General features: G+C 46.4%; 1 protein-coding gene across 1 annotated transcript in view; it reads right to left on the reverse strand.

Annotated features, from left to right (window-relative positions):
- Window positions 1-472: 472 nt before the first annotated feature.
- LOC115083881 (gastrula zinc finger protein XlCGF26.1-like) overlaps window positions 473-20,803 on the reverse strand; it is a 37,632-nt gene continuing 17,301 nt past the window's right edge. Inside the window, exons 2-6 of the mRNA XM_029587939.1 lie at window positions 20,164-20,290; window positions 18,562-18,675; window positions 18,292-18,405; window positions 10,896-11,024; window positions 473-2,636 (exon numbers count right to left, since the gene is read on the reverse strand). Coding sequence (XP_029443799.1) covers window positions 1,495-2,636; window positions 10,896-11,024; window positions 18,292-18,405; window positions 18,562-18,675; window positions 20,164-20,290 — 1,626 coding nt within the window. The 3' untranslated portion in view covers window positions 473-1,494. The remainder of the gene's footprint in view (window positions 2,637-10,895; window positions 11,025-18,291; window positions 18,406-18,561; window positions 18,676-20,163; window positions 20,291-20,803) is intronic.

Genomic DNA, 20,803 nt, shown 5'->3' on the forward strand with positions numbered 1-20,803 from the left:
GCCCGGGGATTTTCCCCAAAACCGGTCCAGAAGATACCACGTGGTCTGCCGAGTGAGGCTCTGTCGCGGCCGGGCTCGGCAGATCACGTGACCAGAGCGACCGGCCCACCGGGGGGGAATGCCCGATTCCGCGCATCGGCAGCCTCCCCAGGACAGGGACTGCCCTGAGCAATATACTACTACTACTACTACTTAACCTTTCTCTAGCACTATAAGACATACGCAACACAAAAAAACTTTGTAACCATTCTGAAAAGGGTCTAGAGGGAATACAAATCAGAAAACATCAGCAGGGTGAGTTATTTCTGTTGTTTTCTGGAAAACTGTGAAGGCAGGCCTGAGGGGACAAATACCGTACATTCTCTCTACTGTAGGATCTAGGGGAAAAAAAGGAATAAACAAATAATAGACTGAACCAAGAAAATGCAGAATCAAAAAAAAAAAAGAGAAAAAACATTATATTACCCATAACTCAGGACACAAATATCAGCTTTATTTAGTAACAAAGCTGCAGCTGAATGACAGAATCAGGTCAACAAATAAGCAAAAAAACAATTGGAAAATGTGCATATACAAAGGAGTTACTGCAGAAACCTCACACAGACCACAATCTGGCAGGGAAATGGTCAAAGAGAGGTGAATTTAAACCTAAAGATGAGAGACTAATAATTGCAGCACAGGACAGTGGACTTGTACAAGCCGCTGTGATTTAATCGGTGCACTTTATCAAACTCCCAAAGCCATGTTTATTGTTGAAAACCTAACTCTCCTGGGTTTTATTTTTTGTTAACTGGACTAATAATTTTCTTGTTTTTTACTCCACCTGTGACGTTTATATTTAGGATATTGCAGATATTCCTCTTTCCCCTCATGCGCTGGTGGATTCTCACGCAATCCCTCTATTTCTCGGGATGCTTGTCCAAATTTAAGAATGGAAGCCTATGATGGATGTTTACGTTTGTACTTCAACAATTTCTTGAGCATTTGGGTCTGTTGATAATGTTAAGTACATCTGGAGGCTATGAGAGTAGTTTTCCAGGTTTTATCTATTTTTATAAGACACATTTTGTCTCCAGCTCTTGGGATGTAGTTTTTATATATTACTTGTTGGCATGGAGTTTTCTTATTCTTACATCCAGTTTCTCACAATCTTAGGGTCAGTCTAGTATTGGAAATTGTTTGAAAGTGTGGAGATAGAATGCAGACTGATCAATAGCTTGTATCTTATTGAAAACTGCTTTAAATACAAAGAATATCAATTTCAATCTAATTGATTATCTTTTCAATATAGTTCCAGTTTCTTTGATGATCTTTTCTCCCACTGATTTATACCAGATGTTTGCTTCTTTCTCTAACCGTATGTATATACATCTTTCATCTTAAATTCTTTTATAGTGCAATCTTGAGTCATTCAGTGTGGGTCATATCAAGCATTCTCAGGTTAACTTTAAACATTGAAATATTTATTACATTCAAACATTTAAATGGATTCACTCATAAGTGAGTCATTTCATGCTTTTTAAGGTGGCATTTCTGACGGAAACATCTATCACATGCAGAACATTTAAATGGTTTCTCCCCAGTGTGGATTCTTTCATGCCTACCTAGGCCAGATTTGTACTGGAAGGTTTTATCACAATGAAAACATTTAAATGGTTTCTCTGCACTGTGCATTCTTTCATGCATTCTTAGTTCACATATGTGATGAAAATATTTACGACATTTACAACACTTAAATGGTTTTTCTCCGGTGTGAGTTCTCTCATGGACTCCTAATTTAGATTTATGCATGAAGCTTTTATCACATACAGAGCATTTAAATTGCTTCTCTCTCATGTGGGCCATTTTATGCCGTTGCAAGTTCAATTTCAAACTGAAACATTTATTGCAGTCTGTACATTTAAATGGGGTCTGGCCTTTGTGAACTTGCTGATGAATTTTAAACCGTGACCTGTATGTAAAACATTTTTCACATTCAGTACACTTGTAAGGTTTTTCTTTTCTATGAATTTTTGTATGCTTTTTCAGGTCTAACTTCCTTGTAAATCTTTCCTCACATTTAGTACACTGAAACGATCTTCCTTTTGAGTGAATTCTTTCATGTTGTTGCAGCTCAGATCTGAAGACAAAGCATTTTTCACACTCATTACATTGGAAAGGTTTCTCTCGCATGTGAGCTTTTCTTTGTGCCATAAGTTTTGTTTTCTTAACAGTTCTTTTCTCCCCTTCAGGATCTGTATAGTTTTTCTCCCTTTCGTGATATTCTTGGATAGATGTGTGACAGGACCTGTCAGTGATCTTGTTCCCACATTCAGTCTTTTCTTGGTGCTCAACAAAATGTGAATTAGTGATGAAATATTCCCAAGCATCAGCACTTTCAATTGGTCTCTCTTCTTCACGGAGTCTCTGAGTTTGTACATTTGGGCAGTGCTTGGAATTTCTCTCTTGTTCAACACAGGTAGTTAGTCTCTCTCTTTTGGGGGCTTTTTCTTTCACCTTGAATGGAGTTAAGTGACTTAAACCTATTTCACGGCCACTCTCTGGACAGGCTCTGGAAGGACCTTTGTGCATCCATTCTTCCCTCTGCTGCCCATGCTGCATTTGTTGCCTCTCAATATTGTTCCTGAAACCATTATCTGTTGGATAAAAACGAGAGTATGACCATTTACAGATATGGAAACGGACAGATAGATATAGGGAAATATCATCCTCAAATGATTATTTAAAGACCTTTATTTGGTTGAGGCTCCATATGACACATAACAGAAAGTGCTTGTAGACAGGAAAAGGTGGGCAACAAGCACACGAAGAGAGGGGAAACAGGCCCTGTCTGATCTCATCCCGCTGGTTCTGTGCATCTCATCCTCACTTCCAGTCTCTGCAGAGATTCCCCTCATTCTGAAGGCCCTGCTGGGGACCTGCGATTCATTCTGGACCTGGGTCCCTGAAACTCAGACCAGTCAGCTTAAATTACCTGAATTCTCATGATTTACTAATACAAATGTAACTGAAATTCAGTAATAAGATTCACCCCTTTTGTGTAAAGTTTGAAATACTCCACAACACACAGTATGGGATAGATTTTAAAAGGTGCACACGGGCGCTACCCGGCGCGCAGACATGTACGCCTGATTTTATAACATGTGCACCTTGTGTGCGCCGAGCCTGTTCCGAGCCGCGTTGCCTTCCCCCGTTCCCTACACCCCCAGTCCACCTTCCCTTCCCCTACCTGCCCCACCCTTTCCCCCCTACCTTTTGCGTTTTCTTTTTTTTTGTTACAAAACTTACTTCACCTTGGGGCTGAAGTAAGTTGCGCGCGCTGGCCGACTGCCGGTGCGCAATCCCTGGCACAGCGGCAAATGGCCGCTCTGCCAGGAACCGCTGACCCCTTCCCGCCCCTTTAGTAAAGCCCCGGGACTTACATGCGTCCCGGGGCTTTATGTGCGTCGCCAAGCCTTTTGAAAATAGGCCCGGTGCGCGTAACCCTTTGAAAATCCAGCCCTATGTGTTTTGTTACAAAATAATTTTTTGACCACCCCTCTTGCAGGCTGATACAGTAATGATCGTGGGAGAGTGTCCTGTGTGCGCGATTCAGTAAACTAAAATATTTAAATTAGGGCCAGCGATAAAAAGAGGCGCTAGGGACACTAGCGCGTCGCTAGCGCCTCTTTTTGGACAGGAGCGGCAGCTGTCAGCGGCTTTGACAGCCGACCCTCAATTTTGCCGGTGTCGGTTCTCGAGCCCACTGACAGCCACGGGCTCGGAAACTGGACGCTGGCAAAATTGAGCGTCCGGTTTTCAACCCGCGAGCTGCTGATTTCAAATTTATTTTTTTTTAACTTTCGGGACCTCCGACTTAATATCGCCATGATATTAAGTCGGATATTAAGCAGTTTTTACTGCTTTTCTGTATCGCGCAGGAATGACTAATAGCGCCCGCAACATGCATTTGCATGTTGCGGGCGCTATTAGTCTTGGGGGGGGTTGGACGTGGGTTTTCGACGCGCTATTACCCCTTACTGAATAAGGGGTAAAGCTAGCGCGTCCAAAACGCGTGTCCAAATGCAGGTTAACAGTGCGCTCCACCAGAGCGCACTGTACTGTATCGGCCTGTTGGTGTCAGCATCCTCCTCTCTTCTCACCAACTGGTTGCCCACATGAGGTCCTTTCATTTTCAAGATCTCTGCTGTGGGGTCAGGATTGTAATCGCGGCTGCCTGTTAGAAAATGGGAAAATGTTTCAACTTTTAGACAGTCTGGGGTACTGACTTAAGAGAAGCAGCACGTCTGTAAAAGTGAGATGATGGGAATGCTGTGAGCTCTGAACATTTACGTATCCAGGTAGGAGGAGTTAAGGACCCTCTGCAGCTATAAAAAGAACCACGACAGAGAACATACACAGCTTCCCTCAAAACCACGATAATGAAAACTGCAGAAGGAAAAATTAGTTCCTACTTAATAATTTTCTTTCCTTGAGTACAGCCACACAGCTTCTGCCTTCCAACCAGCAGATGGAGACAGAATCTACTGCTTTACTTTCTCTGTCTCCATCTGCTGGCAGGGATGAATAAACCCAGGAGTCTGGACTGATCTGGGTACGTACAGGGAACAGGTTTGCTGGCATTACCTTAATAAACACCGGGGCTAACCCCAGGCTGTCAGAATGCTACATAACAAAGTAAGATAAATATTTTTAATAGACTACATTTTTCCTCACTCCATTAAGCAAAAACCAGAGGGCTTCCAAGGGAGAGACAAAAAACAGAAACAAGAAATCAAATTAATATCCAGTGTGCCAACTAGCATACACAAGAACATAAGAAATTGCCATGCTGGGTCAGACCAAGGGTCCATCAAGTCCAGCATCCTGTTTCCAACAGAGGCCAAACCAGGCCACAACAACCTGGCAAGTAACCAGTTATTATGAAAATGAATCCAAGAATAATACGCTTGGCAGAACATGAAGGAGCCTGGACTAGTCTGGTTGTGTTCAAGGAAAGGAAATTATCAGGTATGAACTAATTTCTCTGTCCTCTTTATCCTGTCAAACTAGTCCAAATGCATGGGATGTACCCAAGCTATCCCTCTACTGGGTGGGCTGCTGCCAAGCTCAATCTCGAGCCTTCTGAACCAAAGGAAGCCTCTTCTCTGACTCACAGAATAAAATGAGAGTGCTTTGAATAAGTATGCAAGAAAGCTTAGGTGACCGCTCTGCAAATCTCCAATGGTAATACCAGTTGAAGTTCTGCTCACAAAGCCACCTGCACCATAGAAGACTTTGCCCTTAATTTCTTGGGAAGCAGTAAGCCTTCCTTATCTCTTCCATATTCTAATGAGCTATCGAGTGCCTTTGAAGCTTTTCTACCCTTCTAGAACCACTAAACTGAACTAATGATATTCCGAGGTTATTAGTGACCTTTAATTTTAACAGAAGAACTCTCTTAACATCTAGATGACAAACCTGGACATACTCTTCCGCATCTATGTCCCTTTGAAAGGAAGGGAGACATTCATCTCAAGAGTAAGCAGCTTAAGCAATGCCTCTCTTAGAGGCCCAAATGGATGACCAACCGAGTATGAAACCCCAAATTCCAATTCCAGGAGGTATTGATTTTCTTACTGAAGGCCGAATATGCTTCACTTCCTGTAGAAAAGAAGTCACATCTGGATGAGATGATAAAGGTCTGCCCCAAAACTGGCCTCTACCTATACCACACAGAGTTAAGGGCCAACCCTTCTCCAATCCCCCCCCCTGCAGCAATTCTTAGATGACCAGCACTGAAGCTCCTCTAGCTGAGATCTTCCTAACTGAGCAGCAATATTCACATACGACTCTCACATATGCCAAGAGTATTTACAACCTTCTGAGAACATCCCTTCTCTGATAGAAAAGCCCTCTCAAGGGCCAAACTGCAAGACAAAACCAAGAACGATCCTCATGATCCACTGGTCCCTGAACAGTAGGTCCCTGTTCTGAGGCAACAATAGTGGATCCCGTACAGCATCCTCACTAGATCTGCATACTAAGAATGCCTTGGCCAAGTGGGAGTTTTTTATCTTTCAAGGTCCAGCCTGTGCGAATGAAGAAGTCAACTTGTACATTCTCTACTTCTGAAGTAAGTATGGCCGAGAACTGTTAAACATGCTTCTCCACCCAGACTAGTCATAGACCTACATATTCTGCCACATGCCATTAGACCTCTCAGACCAAAAGAAAAGGGACACAAAATCAAACCTGATGGTGGCAACAGGCACTGGCCCCTGAGCACTGAAGGATCCCACCATCGAAGGGGGAACGACATTAAAAGAAAACTTAGAGGGCAAGATGGCCGACACCCGGGAAGCACGCTGAAGAGCTCTCTCCGTCTCCTTTTACCTTTGTGCTTTATTTCCTTTAGCTATGCCTCTTACGAAAGGAAAGCGAAGATAAGGGAGAATTTGGTCACTTCTCCCTTACCTGATCAACATCAGCCGCGGACTGAGACCTTTTTTCCAGCTCCACCGATAATGCCATTGGATGGTGCAGCTGCTGTGACTTCAGAAATAGAGCGGATATCGGCGTCGCTGGCAAGTAAGGAGCATTGCTAAGCCTAGGTGCACCTACAACGCCCTCCCCATCGTTTACTATCTTACCGGTTGGGCTAATGACCCGACCCTTTAGTTCTGACCAGAGTGGAGACCTGAAGTTGTTTAAAGATCTCGAGCTGGGAGGCTGTGGAGGAGGAAGGCCGGAACCTCCAGCTACGATGCCTGAGAGCCCTGGCTGGGCCTTGGGCTTGATGGAACCAACAGACCCCTCTGGAGTCGGGGAAGGTGACATTGTATCCCCGGGAGTAAGAGAAGCCGGTTCAAAGGCTTCTAGGCACTACCTAGAATTTCTTTGGTAAAACCCCCTGTGATAACAATGGATTCATTATGGACTGCTCTAGTTTCTTTGGAGGCAGTAAGTTCCACTTTAACTAATATAGCACTGGATATTAACCAATGGATCCCGAGTATGGATAAAACTGTTAATACTCTTGGTGAAAAAGTGGGACAGATTGATACTCGTCTGACTACAGTTGAGAACTTACAGCATGGTCTAATGCAGTGGTCCTCAACCTTTTTTCTATTGGGACACACCTGGCAGATAATGCCTGCGGGCGTGACACACTGAGTGCTCGACCATCATGGGGCGAAAGGTAAACATATACTCTGCATCCACAGGAACCTGCACCCTACACCCGTCCACAAACATTGGATGCAGAGCAGAACTAGGACATTTGAAATACAACTCGCTATATAAAATGAAGATGTTCTGATTCTGGTGCTATCTCAGTAACAGAAACACAAACTCCCTTACTACCAGGCACATTGTAAAATACAAAACCTGAAAAACAAACACTCAGCACCTGTGTAGCCAACCTTCCCTACCACTGCAACACTAACTCCAAGAACTTCCTGTGAAAAGGAAAACACAACAAAGAAGGTTGATACAAATCCCAACCTACTAGTAAAATACCTCACCTCAGTCACACATACAGATCCAGTCTTCACTAAATACAGAATAAAAGACCACAAATTACAAATTTGGAGACAAAAACTGGAATGGAAACCTCAAAAAGCCCCTCTGCATGCAGTGCAAAACTGGAGAGCTAGAAACAGAAATACATTTCCTCCTACACTAAGACAGAAGAAATGCACCTTCCCCAAACTGCCATATTATGGCTCTTGCACCTTGTCACTCCCCTTCCATGTTTCCATCATCCTTCACTTCTCCCAGTTACTCCCTTTCAATCATCCACTCACACTCACATCCCTGCCCAGCGTTCCTAACCCTGTGCTCCCTCTCTCCCCTGCTTGACTCTCCCTACCCCCTTCATCCCATCTCCCTGCCTGCCCAGCTATCCCGACCCCATTTCCCACCCCCTTCCTGCTCAGCAGCTCCCACACTCCCTCTCTCTTCCACCTTCATCTTCCCAGCTTCCCCAACCTCCTTTCCCCCCACCCTCCACAGGCAGAAGAGATCAGCAGCAGCAGCATCGCTCCCAGACTGTGCAGGGGAAGATAACGTTTGCATCCCATCAGGCCCAGAACAGCAGGAGCTGGCAATGTCTCGCTCTGATCTGGGTGAAGGAGGAAACGACCTCCCACTGGGTCAGAAAGAAGAGAAGGAGGTGAGAGCAGCCTCCCATCAGGCCCAAGAGACATCAACCAACTCCCACCCGGGCTGATAAGGAGGCAGCCATCTGCTGGCCCTGCGACGCACCTCCCAGGACCTCGCCACACACCGGTGTGTCCCAGACATGCCTGCTGAGAACCACTGGTCTAGTGCAATCCGAACTGGCTCACACAAAGAAATTAGAAAATATTGAAAACGCTCTGAAAAATGTAAATCTCCGTGTACTTAATTTTCCCTATGTTAAAATGATTCCACCTAGTGATTTATTTAAATCCCAAATTACTCAGGTTCTGGGGTTTCCTGTTGATAATTTGCCAGTTATTTAAAAAAATGTCTTACTTTCCTTTAAATGAACAGAATCAAGGGTTACCCGCTGATCAACATCAACCTGAGCAGTCTTTAAATCTTATCTGATATTCTGGATTTGTCTTTGGATACTGTGGTAACCAATCGTGCTACACTATTAGTATCATTTACGTTTATTGCTGATAAAATTGCTGTGTTAAGGTTTTTTTCTGCGAAACCCGTTCCTCCTTGTTTTGTGGCCGAAAAATATGGATCTACCCCCGATTTAGCAAGAGCTACTCAGCTACGGAGGAAAACATTTCTTGCTATGAGAATGGAGGTTTTCTCACGAGGAGCTAAATTTGTGTTACGATACCCGTGCAAATGTTTGGTTCATTATTTAGATTCTAAATAATGGGGTGTTTTTTTTAACCTTCACAATTGCGTGCATTCCTCGATACCCGCTCCTAAAGAACTCCCAGTTATAGGGTTAGGTGCTAGAATTAATGGTGGGGTATTCCCAGGATTTATTTCTTTTTTTGATTACATTTGTCTCCCCTGGATTTCCTATATTTTGGAGATCACATGTAACATACAATACATTGGTTTGTTATAATTTTGTGATTTATGGGGTTGTATTTCTCCATCATGTTCTCCTTATTTCTGTACAAGAGAATTCTTGTGTGTTTTTAGTGAAAATTATAAAAATTAAATTAAAAAAAAACCAACTTAGAAAACCATCAAACAACCCTGTGATAAATGATTCTGTGGCTGGGTAGGGAGAAAAAAAAACAAACAAAAAAAAAAGGCCAGGAACAGGAGAATGAGGCAACATACCTTGACCACAGGGATCTGAGGGATGAGAGAGACGGAAGGAACCCCGCGTAGATGCATGACATAATGACATGCGGGAGCAGACCCACTCAGGCACAGCCAAAGTTCTAGAAGTTTTGATATACATTTTCCATACCAGGCTCCCTAGGATGAGGTCACCAGGTGTGAGGCCTGCTAGCCTGCTTCTCCTTGGAGAATCACATTTCCACCTGAAAAAATCGTGAGCTTCTCCTCATGGAACACCGCCCGTTGGAGCCCCGGATCACACTGCTGCAGTGTCCAAGTCCACCAGAACCAGGTTGGAAGCACCTCGCTGAGAGCGCCTCCCCTTCTCACTGTTCCAGTACGGGCACCGTCCCTGCCGTGGAGCAAGCAGGCCAGCAGGAACAGCCTGCAAACAACCCCGTCAATGCAGCCCTCAGATGACTCCAAGAGCCATCCTCTCTCCCTCTCCTCCCCACAGGATTTATAAAGGCTTCCACCGCCCAGCATGAGCCAAACGCACTGCAAACTACTGAACACTTCTTCCCACACTCTTGAAGAGACACCATAACTTCCTCCCTTATCTCCCCTGCCTCAGCCCGCAGATGGCACACCGTTATTTTGATTTCCACTTTCTTTTTCTTTTTGTAGCCTTAGCAAGCACAGCTATGGGACTCTAGAATAGGGAATTAAAATATATAGAAAGAAGCCTTGTTTACTCTTTTTTAAGGGGAGGAGAGGCTGCAGAAGAGGAGAGAAAAAAGCATGGGGAACAAGAGGGGTACTTCTAATGATCACACCCAGGAAATACCTTGTTCCAGTAACTGGAAGCCCCCTGGTCCACTAGCTGTGCTCAGTCAAGGGAGGGAGTACAAGACTTTCACCTCAGGAGCTGACTTGTAAGTTTCTAACTTCTTCACCAGGACTCGGCTCACAGATCAGGATGCTTGCTTGCTTGCTATCTGCTGAGGCAGAGAATACTGACAGGCTGAGGTCAGCTTGGGAGCCTATAAACGGTGATGTCAGCAAACCTATTAGTCTCTGTCTCCATCTGCTGGTCAGTGAGCATATTCCATGCGTCTGGACTGGTCTGCTCCCAGTGGGGCCCATCTTACCTCCTTTTCTGCAGACTCTTTCAGTAGGGGCTATCTTGCCTCCCACCCTTCAGCTGCCAGCACAGAAAATAAACTCATTAGCTGCTGAGTGGGAGAAAGAATTGAAATCTCAGAGTAGCACTGAGGAAGCTCACAAATAGTGAGGGATGGAAGAAGGAATATAAAATTGATAGGGGAGGAAATACAACCGTGATAAAAGATGAAGAAGAGAAACAACAGAGAAATGAGAAGGGAGGGAGGAAACAAAGGAGAGAAAGAGAAGTGAAGAATAAAAGACTGGAGAGGGGAGAGAAGTTGCCACTTTTGGGAAAAGAGAGACTGCAGTAAAAAGGTGGAGGAGAATGAGAAAAAAAAGAGAAAAAGGAATGAAAGACAAAAACAAGAAGATATCTGAAAATAAAATGCAGAAATAATGTCAATAGAATAAACAAATTGTCCACCCCACAGAGGTCTTGATTGAATGCCTCTTTCTCAGTGTTCTTGATGCAAAGGAGGTGTCATTAATCCAAGCTCCATCACCTGCTTCATGCAGTTCCTCCCATGGGCCTGTGATGGTCGGATTTTCTCTTTCCTCAGATCCCTGGGGCTCAGTCATGAATTCTTCTTGTTTAAATCGAATTAAAATGTCAGGTTTAGCACTCGGGGAACCTGTTATGGAAAAAAATGGATACAATACAATTAGAAAAGTAATCCCAGAGCCTATCTTATCAGAGGCACTGCCACCAGTGCAGAGCCAGGAAAAGGAGGGTGCTGCCGTGCTGATCATCATCAGAAATCCATAACAGATGTGTCAGAGTCATTTTACACTGAAGTGAGCAACTCCATTCCTCAAGGTCCACAAAACGATCTGGTGTGGGTATTGCTATTGTAAAAACATGCAGAACAATTTCTGCAACAAGCAGTTTGTTTTTTTGCCTGAAACCGTGAACCGAAAAAGCTGTTTATTCATCATAATTTTATGAGACGAGGTGGGAGATGTCTTCAGCCCCCACTGGAAGTCACCAAAGCCAAATAATTCTGAGAAAGCAGAGCAAGTGAAGATGAACTTTTTCATGAAAAAGATAAATTCCTGGAAAAGGGGAATTTATATAAAAATGAAAGGACTAAATTTACAAATATCTGGGACAGACGCAAGAGCACAGTGATAAAAGGCAAGTAGAGGACATGGTGTGTAAGGAATGAGGGAGGGGGTCTTGATTATTTGCTGAGTAATAATGAAACTGAGAGGTCCAAAGAAGGAGAATACAAGCCAATGGGCAGAGAGAGGTCCATATTCAGTCACTAGCTGGACTGCCAGATAAACGTATCCAGCTACCTTTGGAGGTACATTGAATGGTGCAACCTCACTAGTGAATATAGCTGGCTATCTTAAGGTTAGCCATCTATCTTTATCTGGCTAACTTTAGGGCACATCTTTAGCCGGATAAGAACATACGACTTGCCACACTGGGTCAGACCAAAGGTCCATCAAGACCAGCTTCCCCTTTCCAACAGTGGTCAACTCTTGGTATTGGAAGTCAGGGCCGCCATCAGGAATTTTGAGGCCCCATACTGTCTGACGCGGCGGTGACGTCACAGCCGCGTCAGACAGTGAACGCTGGCAGGACAGAGCGCGCGGACGAGTCTCTGTCTGCGGTGCTCTGTAAATCAATGCTATGCGTGTCTAAAAGACACGCATAGCATTGATTCTCTCCCTTCTCTGGGGCCCGCACCCAGGGCCGGCTCCAGGTTTCAGTAGGCCCCTGGGCGACAGACTGTCGGAGAGAGCCTCAGTGGGCCTCTTTGCCATGAACTAATACATCCCCCAAGCGCACCTGCCGCCTGGCGGCTGCGGGCCCCCATATGTGGCAGTAGATCCTGGGGCCCCATACTGCAGGCCCAAGAATACTGCCCTGATGGCGGCCCTGTTGGAAGTAGCCGGATGGCTTATCCAGTTAACATAAGTTCCTCCTCAAATTACTCCCAGAATGCTCCTTCTTTATCTGGCCAAATATTCAAAAGTCGGCATGTAGCCAGATAAAGGAAAATTGGTTCCTACCTGGTAATTTTCGTGCCTGGAATACCACGGATCAGTCCAGAAACCTGGGATTAGGCCTCCCTTCCAGCAGATGGAGACAGAGAAAGTTTCACTGGCACTGCCACATAACCCGGAGTGCCACCTGCAGTCCCTCAGCATTGACCTGTGCCCAAGCCAAGATTGAAAACAATCCTAATATGCATGCAAGACAACGTCCTACAACGAGCAAGGGGAAAGAGGATAAAACCCCGTCTTGAAAGAAAAACTCTTCACTTCATAACTCCCAACCAGGAGAACAAACTTGAAATCTGAAGTAGCTTTGCAGCCTAAATACAACAGAACCATGACAGAAGAATGAGCGGAATCTCCCCCACATAGGACGAGACTCTGGAACTGATCCGTGGTATTCCAGGAACGAAAACTAGCAGGTAAGAACCAATTTTCCTTTCCCCTTCATATCCGGATCAGTCCAGACTCCCTGATGTACCCAGGCTTCCCTAATTAGGCTGGGACTGCAAGAGTCCCATTTGAAGAACACTTTCACCAAAGCCCATGGTCTCTGGGGCTTGTACATGCAAAAGAGAATGTCTGGTGAAAGTGTGGAATGACTTCCAAGTAGCTGCCCGACAAATTTCCTGTGGTGACACCAGCTGGCATTCAGCCCAAGAAGTCGCCTGCGACCGAACTGAATGAGACCTCAATCCCACCGGGACAGGACGCCCTTTACAGATATAAGCTGAGCTTATTGCTTCCTTCAGCCATCATGCTCTCGTAGACTTTGAAACCTTCTGCCCCTTCTTAGGACCACTCCACGGCACAAAAGATGGTCAGACACCCTGAAGTTATTAGTAACTTTGAGGCAACGCATCCAAGTATCGTAGGTCTTTAGCTTGTGAAGACGACGCATCCAAATCCTGACAGGCCGGAAGTTCCATGGTCTGGTTCAAATGGAACGCTGACACAACATTCGGGACAAAAGAGAGCACTGTACTCAAAGAAATTCTGGAATCTGAGATCTTCAGGAAAGGCTCTCTACACGACAATGCTTGTAGTTCCAAAATCCTGCGGGTGGAACAAATGGCCACCAGAAACACCATCTTCAGGGTGAGATCCTTTACTATTGCCTTTCTTAATGGTTCAAAAGGAGCCCCACACATCCCTCTGAGGACTAGATCTAGGTTCCATGAGGGACATATCCTCCGCAACAGGGGATGCAGATGTTTTGCCCCTAGAAGGAAGTGAACCACATCCAGGTGAGCAGCCAACAACACTCCATGCACCTTGTCTCAAAGACAGCACAAGGCCGCAACCTGCACCTTAAGAAAGCTAAAGGCCAGACCTTGCACCAAACCCTTCTGCAAGAAAGCCAAGACTTGAGTTATTGAGGCCTGAGTCAAGATTACTCCTTGGCTGGTGCACCAGGACTCAAAGACTTTCCAGGTTCTGACATATGATAAGGAAGTGGAAGTCTTCCTAGCCTGCATCAAGATGATAATGACATCCTCTGATATCCTTTTTCTCTCAAACGCTGCCTCTCAAAAGGCAAGCTGTGAGACAAAAGCAATTTGCCCGATCTGAAAATACTGGAACCTGCCGAAAAAGGTTCGGCAAATGATTGAGCCATAGTGGACCGTCAACGGCCAGGCTGACCAGATCCACGAACTAAAGATGCCTTGGCCATTCTGGCGCTACCAGAATCACTTCTCCAGGGTAATTTTCTATTCGCCCTATCAGTTTTCTCACCAGAAGCCATGAAGAAAACATGTAAAGGAGAATTCCATGGGGCCAAGGTAGAACCAGAGCATCTACGCCCTCTGCTCTGTGCTCTCTTCTGCGACTGAAAAACTGGGGCACCTAGGCGTTCTTCCACGATGCCATCAGATCTAGGTGGGGAGTACCCCACCGGTGACATATCAGAGACATTGTCTCTTCCGACAGCTCCCACTCCCCAGGATCCAGTTTCTGCCGACTGAGAAAAATCCGCCTGTACATTGTCCAGTCCGGCAATGTGAGATGCTGCGAGCATCGCCAGATGCCGCTCCGCCCAGAGAAACAAGTGCTGCACTTCCTGAGCTACTGCCCAACTCCTGGTTCCCCCTTGTCAGTTGATGTAAACCACTGTGGTTGCGTTGTCTGACAATATGCACACTGAGTGGCCGCTCAAGAGGGGCAGAAAAGCAAGTAACGCGTACCGCACTGCCCTAGTCTCCAAACGATTGATAGACCAGGGCTTTTCTTCAGTGGACCATTGTCCCTGGGCTGTTACTGGCACACCGTGCCCCAGCCGGAGAAACTGGCATTGGTGTTAACTACCACCCAGTCTGGAACTTCTAAGTCCACTCCATGCCTGAGATGCTCCTGACCAAGCCACCATGAAAGACTGGTAGGCTCCTCGAGCAACAATGGAAGGTGAAACTGTGATTTTGATCCATTTCTCGAAAAACAGAGACAGATGTCCTCCCACACGAGGAAAAGAGGAGTGAACCAGTGTTGCTTCATTGTGAGGATTTTGCTCCGCCAGAACCCTGGCCGAGACCTTCTTTGCCTGATTTCCTGCCCCCTCGAAAGAGTTGATTCCAGGACTGCTGCCTCCCTGCGCCTTGCCTCTGAGTTCCTGCCAAGGGCTTACTTGGACGAAACCACCTGTTCGACCAAAACCGAGAGTGCCCAGCAAAGGAACCCTTGTTCCCTTTCGGCTTATCTTCTGGCAGCCTATGTCCCTTGGTCTCACTGAGCCTCTTCGCAAGCTCTTCTAAGTTTTCTCCAAATAGAAGCTTTCCCTTGAACAGCAGGGCTCCCAACCGAGACTTAGACTACACATCCGCCGTCGAGCTCCTCAACCAGAGGAGCCTTCTGGCCGACACTGCAGATATCATAATCCTGGAAGAAGTTCTGATAAGGTCATATAAGGCATCTGCAACATAAGCCGCCGCTGCCTCCAGGCAGTCTGCCTGCTTAGCCTTGGACGTCCTAGTAGCCTGTAACTGCTGCACCCAGCATAAACTGGCCTTCTGCATAAAACTACTGCACATCGCAGCACAAATGCCAAGGGGCAGACACCTCAAATATCTTCTTGAGATGAATCTCCAACTTCTTGTCCTGCATATCTTTCAGCACTGCTGAACCAGCCACAGGGATGGTGGTCTTCTTAATGACTGCAGACACCGACCCATCCACCTTGGGAAGTGCCAGCAACTCGAGTGTGTCCTCAGGCAACAGATACAATTTAGCCATCACCTGGCCAACCTTTAGGCCCATCTCCAGAGTGTCCCACTCCCTGACCACCAGCTTTTTAACAGACTTGTGAAAAGGGAAGGCCTTCGCTGCACCCCTCAGGCCATCCATGACTGGGTCCCCTCCCTCCTGAGGAACCTTGATCCCCAGCAACTCGAGAACATGAGGGATCAAGGGCCACAACTCTTCCTTCCGGAAAAGACACACTACCTTTGGGTTGTCCCCTTCTGCAACCAGCACCTGGTCCAAACTTCCATCAGGATCCTGACCATCCGGGCTATTATCAGGCACAGCCAGATCCTTGTCAGGCACAGCTGGGTGCGGAAAAAGTAGGCACCTGTGGAGCTCCGCCCTCTGAATTGTCAGAGTCGACATCCAGACTGCCCGGAGCTGTCCTCATCCCGAGGACCCTGGGCACCCCAGCCGCCTGGCGCACCAAACATGCCTCGTGCATAAGCAGGGCGAACTCTGACGAAAACGGAACGGGAGCCTCTAATCCTTGACCGGGAGAGCCCCCCCCTCGCTGTCAGAATCGGCCTCTCTCCGGCGAACAGATCCCTGGCCCATTGGAGACAAAGCAGGGGGAAGGTCCTCACCCCCCTGAAACAGCCCAGGCAAGCCTTCAGCTCCTGAAAATACGGCTGCCTTCCCCGCGCCCGGCGGGGGGGGGGAGGGGCTGGCGACTTCAAAGGCGCTCCCCCGCTTGCACGCTGCTTTGGCTGCTGCTCCCGACGCAGCGCCTGCTCTCCCCAACCCGCCCTCTCCACCTGCGACCAGGCCTACCCGCGTATCACAAGCCACGCCTCGAACAACAGCACTGCCTGCCGCCCGAGAACTCACCTCCTAGCAACCCTGCAAGCTTCAACGCAGCCTTCCCAGCCGCTAGCACCCTTGCCGCTCTGCTTTACCTCTTCCCCATCCTTTCAATTAAGATTTTTTTTTTTTAACTTTACTGAGACAGAGGAAGGAAAGGAACAATGCAAAGGGTACTTCCCTGACCGAAAAGCTTCCGGATTCCACCTGTTCTCCAAGGGGTGGGGGATGGAACAGGCCCAACCAGCTATTCACCCCCCATACGACGAAAAGCCGAGACAGGCAAGGGTCCCCGCCCCCCTGCTCATCCCCCCTCAAAATCAGGAGGGATAGCCCCACCAGGGCCTAACAACCTCCCAGGAGGGACAATAACAAAAATCTTCATTCTCTCTCTCACTCTCTTTTTTTTTTCTCCAGACTGCAGGGATTGCTCCTCTACCATCTGCTGGAGACAGAGAAACACTGAGGGTCTGCAGGTGGCACTCCAGGTTATATGCCAATGAAACTTTCTCTGTCTCCATCTGCTGGAAGGGAGGCCTAATCCCAGGAGTCTGGGCTGATCCGGGTGTGAAGAGGAACTTTTGAGTTACTCGGCTAAATGCCGCTGATATATGGACCTCAGAGTGATAACACGGCTGAAGCAGACTTCCAGGAAAGCTGGCTTGACCTGCATGCGGTGTCTCCCGTTACCTCCAAATGGAAATGGTACGACTGGATCAGGCTTCCCAGAAGGTCAGAGTCATCTCTGCATGGCTCGTCAGTGGTTATAAACACTAATATCGATGATCACGGGGCGGCTGGAGGCTTCAGACGACAGCCTCACTAGTTTTTGGCGATTCTTTGGACTATTACAAAGCCTGGTGGTAAGACTTAGGAGGAGCGGGTGTTGGATGAAGTGTGGGGACTTGAGGACCAAATAGGAAGACAAGGCCTGCAATATCCAGATCTTTCTCAATTGGTCTTTTGGCCTCTTCATTCTCCCAGCAGGACTAGGCTGTCAATACACTAAAGTGTATTGACACAAGCATTAATGTGCACTGAACATGTTAACATTAACGTGGAATTAATGTAGAAAAAGAGTTATTGAGCTGTGCGGCATGCAAAATCATGTAGATCAGCCCATTAATATTAAAATGGGTTACCGCAAATCACATTAAATTACACAGTTTGCATGAACTCACCAGCAACACAAAGAACCAAAATGTCACCTCCCGTTATAGCGCAGTAACTAAATCAAGGTGTATTGTCCTCCCTGCAGGCCTGGATTTATGCACAGGCTGCTCCTTAAGGTGGCAAAACTGGAATGGAGGAGAAATTTCCTGCACCCTGCTCCCCCACCATCCTGCCTCGGATCCCCGAAGACGTCTCCCTCCTCTGCTTCTTGCCCCCAGTCCCTGACTCAAGCAACGCGATCCTCAGGGTGCAGTGAGCACGGGGAGTGAGCCTGCACTCGCGAGCCCTCCCCCTTTGGGTTTCCATCTGAGAAAGTGGGGATTGTGAGTGCAAGCTTAGTCCCTTAGCTCACTGCACTGTGAGGGCGCAGGCTTCTCACCCGGCAGAGGTCCAGGGTAGAAGCAGGGAGGGCAACAAGGCACTGCCAAGAAATTAGTGCCTGGGGTCAGTACCTTCCCAAACCCATCCGTGGGCACTGGGCACACTCCCTCTGACATCCCCTGCGACTCCCCCAGTCCCAGAACCTGTTCAGGTGCCCCCCAGCCAGTCTAATCCATCCAAACTCAGGAAACGAGGGGGTGGCATCAGAGGATGATGACTCTTGCACTGCAAGTGCTGAGTCCCTAAAGGGCACTCGCTGACCTTAGTGCAGGCGTCCAGGAGGAATCTGATACTTGCTTGTTACAGGGGGGTGAAGCTCTTCCGTTGCCTCTGATTCAGGAGGATCCATGAAGGGCAGGTCTTCCTGCTGCTTAATGCTCAGTGAGAACACAGACGTTACAATTGGGAGGCCTGTGATGAGAAAACAAACATGTCCAGAAGGATTTACCGAGGACATATTAGTGTAATATTAAGGAATGGGTTTTAAGTCTCCAAATGTTGATGTTAATGACCCATCTCCTGTGATGTGAATATGCAAAGCTCTTTAAATCCAACACGTTTACTTACTATGGGTGGGGTCATTCATGTTTTCTCTTCCCTCCCACTCACAGTGTTGAGTAAAATATTTCTCATCTTCCTTTTTAATTTTGAATATTACATCAGGATTAACAATCGAATAACCTGTAAAGAAAAAAATAGCAAAATTTACATTTTCAATTTATACTTGTAGATCCCATGGGGGTTCTGTTTCCTAATCAGATGGCGCAGAGCAAGTGCATGTAGGTGTGCGTTTTCATGACGCTGGCCGTCCATTGCTCCTACCATGTGACAGGGGCCGACCAATGGCACCGGTAGCCCCTGTCACATAATAAGGGCAAAGGGCCACCGGCGCCATTTTGACTACTGGCAGCCGACGGCCCAAGAGCAGGAGATGGCTCCCGGGACCCCCGCTGGACCACCAGGGACTTTTGGCAAGTCTTGCAGGGATCAGGAGGTTGGGGGGTTGTAGATAATTTTTTTTTAATTTTATATTCGCTCCATAAGATGCACAGACATTTCCCCCCCACTTTTGGGGGGAAAAAAGTGCGAATTATGGAGTGAAAAATACGGTAGTTGTGATGGAGAAGGTACAGAGAAGGGCAACCAAAATGATAAAGGGGATGGAACAGCTCCCCTATGAGGAAAGGCTGAAGAATTTAGGGCTGTTCAGCTTGGAGAAGAGACGGCTGAGGGGGGATATGATAGAGGTCTTTAAGATCATGAGAGGTCTTGAACGAGTAGATGTGACTCTGTTATTTACACTTTCAAATAATAAAAGAACTAGGGGGCATTCCATGAAGTTAGCAAGTAGCACATATAAAACTAATCGGAGAAAATTCTTTCATTCAACGCACAATAAAGCTCTGGAATTTGTTGCCAGAGGATGTGGTTAGTGCAGTTAGTGTAGCTGGGTTCAAAAAAAGGTTTGGATAAGTTCTTGGAGGAGAAGTCCATTAACGGCTATTAATCAAGTTTACTTAGGGAATAGCCACTGCTATTAATTGCATCAGTAGCATGGGATCTTCGTGGTGTTTGGGTACTTGCCAGGTTCTTATGGCCTGGATTGGCCACTGTTGGAAACAGGATGCTGGGCTTGATGGGCCCTTGGTCTGACCCAGCATGGCAATTTCTTATGTTCTTATTAGGAGCATTTGAGAAAGAAAACTCAAGACTGGGAATATAAAGATAACTCTACCTAGGGGCCGATGAGAGGGAGAAAAGGGAATATTTGAGCTGTGACATCTGATTAGGACCTGGAAGGGTTACATATTGTACAGTAGAGATATCTAGTGCAGAAATTATGACTCTCAGGAGGGAATCAGAGTGATAAATCCTCCTTCCTGTTCCCCTGCGCCAGCTTTGGTTGTAGAGAAAAGAAAACCAGATTCAAGCTAAAGGTGTCACAAAAGATCAGTTGAACATATAAGTTTTATCACACAGCACAGCGTCAGTGTCTCTCACTGGGCTTTGGAGAAGCCACAGCAGCTCATGTTGGACTTGGGTTGAGATCAGAGGCCAGGTTCTAAATATCATGGGACCTGGTACCCAGTATTTATCCAGCCCTGATTAATGGCGGCACCCATCCTGCAGAGGGCCTATGGGTGGTAGAGGATAGAAAGGCACATTTACCTCTTGACATGAGAAAGCCATGAATCTCCTTGATGACCTTCTTGTACATCTCTTTCTGCCATTCTCCCATAACATCCCATTCCACTTCCAAGAAATAAGCAGCGACGTCATTGAATGTGACCGATGCCTGGAACAGCAAACAGGATATCCTCAGCCCCTCTCCTTCCAGATACATTATAATGTGTGTATAATAAACTGTAATATGGCCTCTGTCAGTGAAATTAGTTCTAAATGCTTTGGAAAAAAGTATTACTGCACTGTGAATTTACATTGATTAGACTTGTAGAATTAATGAAAATTGCTGGCAAACCAAAATGCGCTGAAATGCTAGAATGTAGGCCAAAAGTTAAAAAAAAATATGCAAAGTTTAGTCTTAAGTTTTGTTCCTGCCTTCTGGGCTCAATTTACAAGTAATCACATGACTTACAAAAATCACAGCTCATTAATATAAATGAGATAAAATTATAATACTACCCTATTAAGAAGATATTGTGTTAATGTCGACCAATTAGGAAAATGTTATGAAACTAAACAAACTAGTTCATTGGTCTGTAAATTGGATTTAACCTATTGTTTCAATAATGCTCTCTGAGGCTGCTTCTGAATGTTCTTGCCTCGCACTGTCCTGGAATATTCATTC

Source organism: Rhinatrema bivittatum, chromosome 2, assembly GCF_901001135.1.
Source record: "Rhinatrema bivittatum chromosome 2, aRhiBiv1.1, whole genome shotgun sequence".
In the NCBI taxonomy this organism is placed as follows: Eukaryota; Metazoa; Chordata; class Amphibia; order Gymnophiona; family Rhinatrematidae; genus Rhinatrema; species Rhinatrema bivittatum.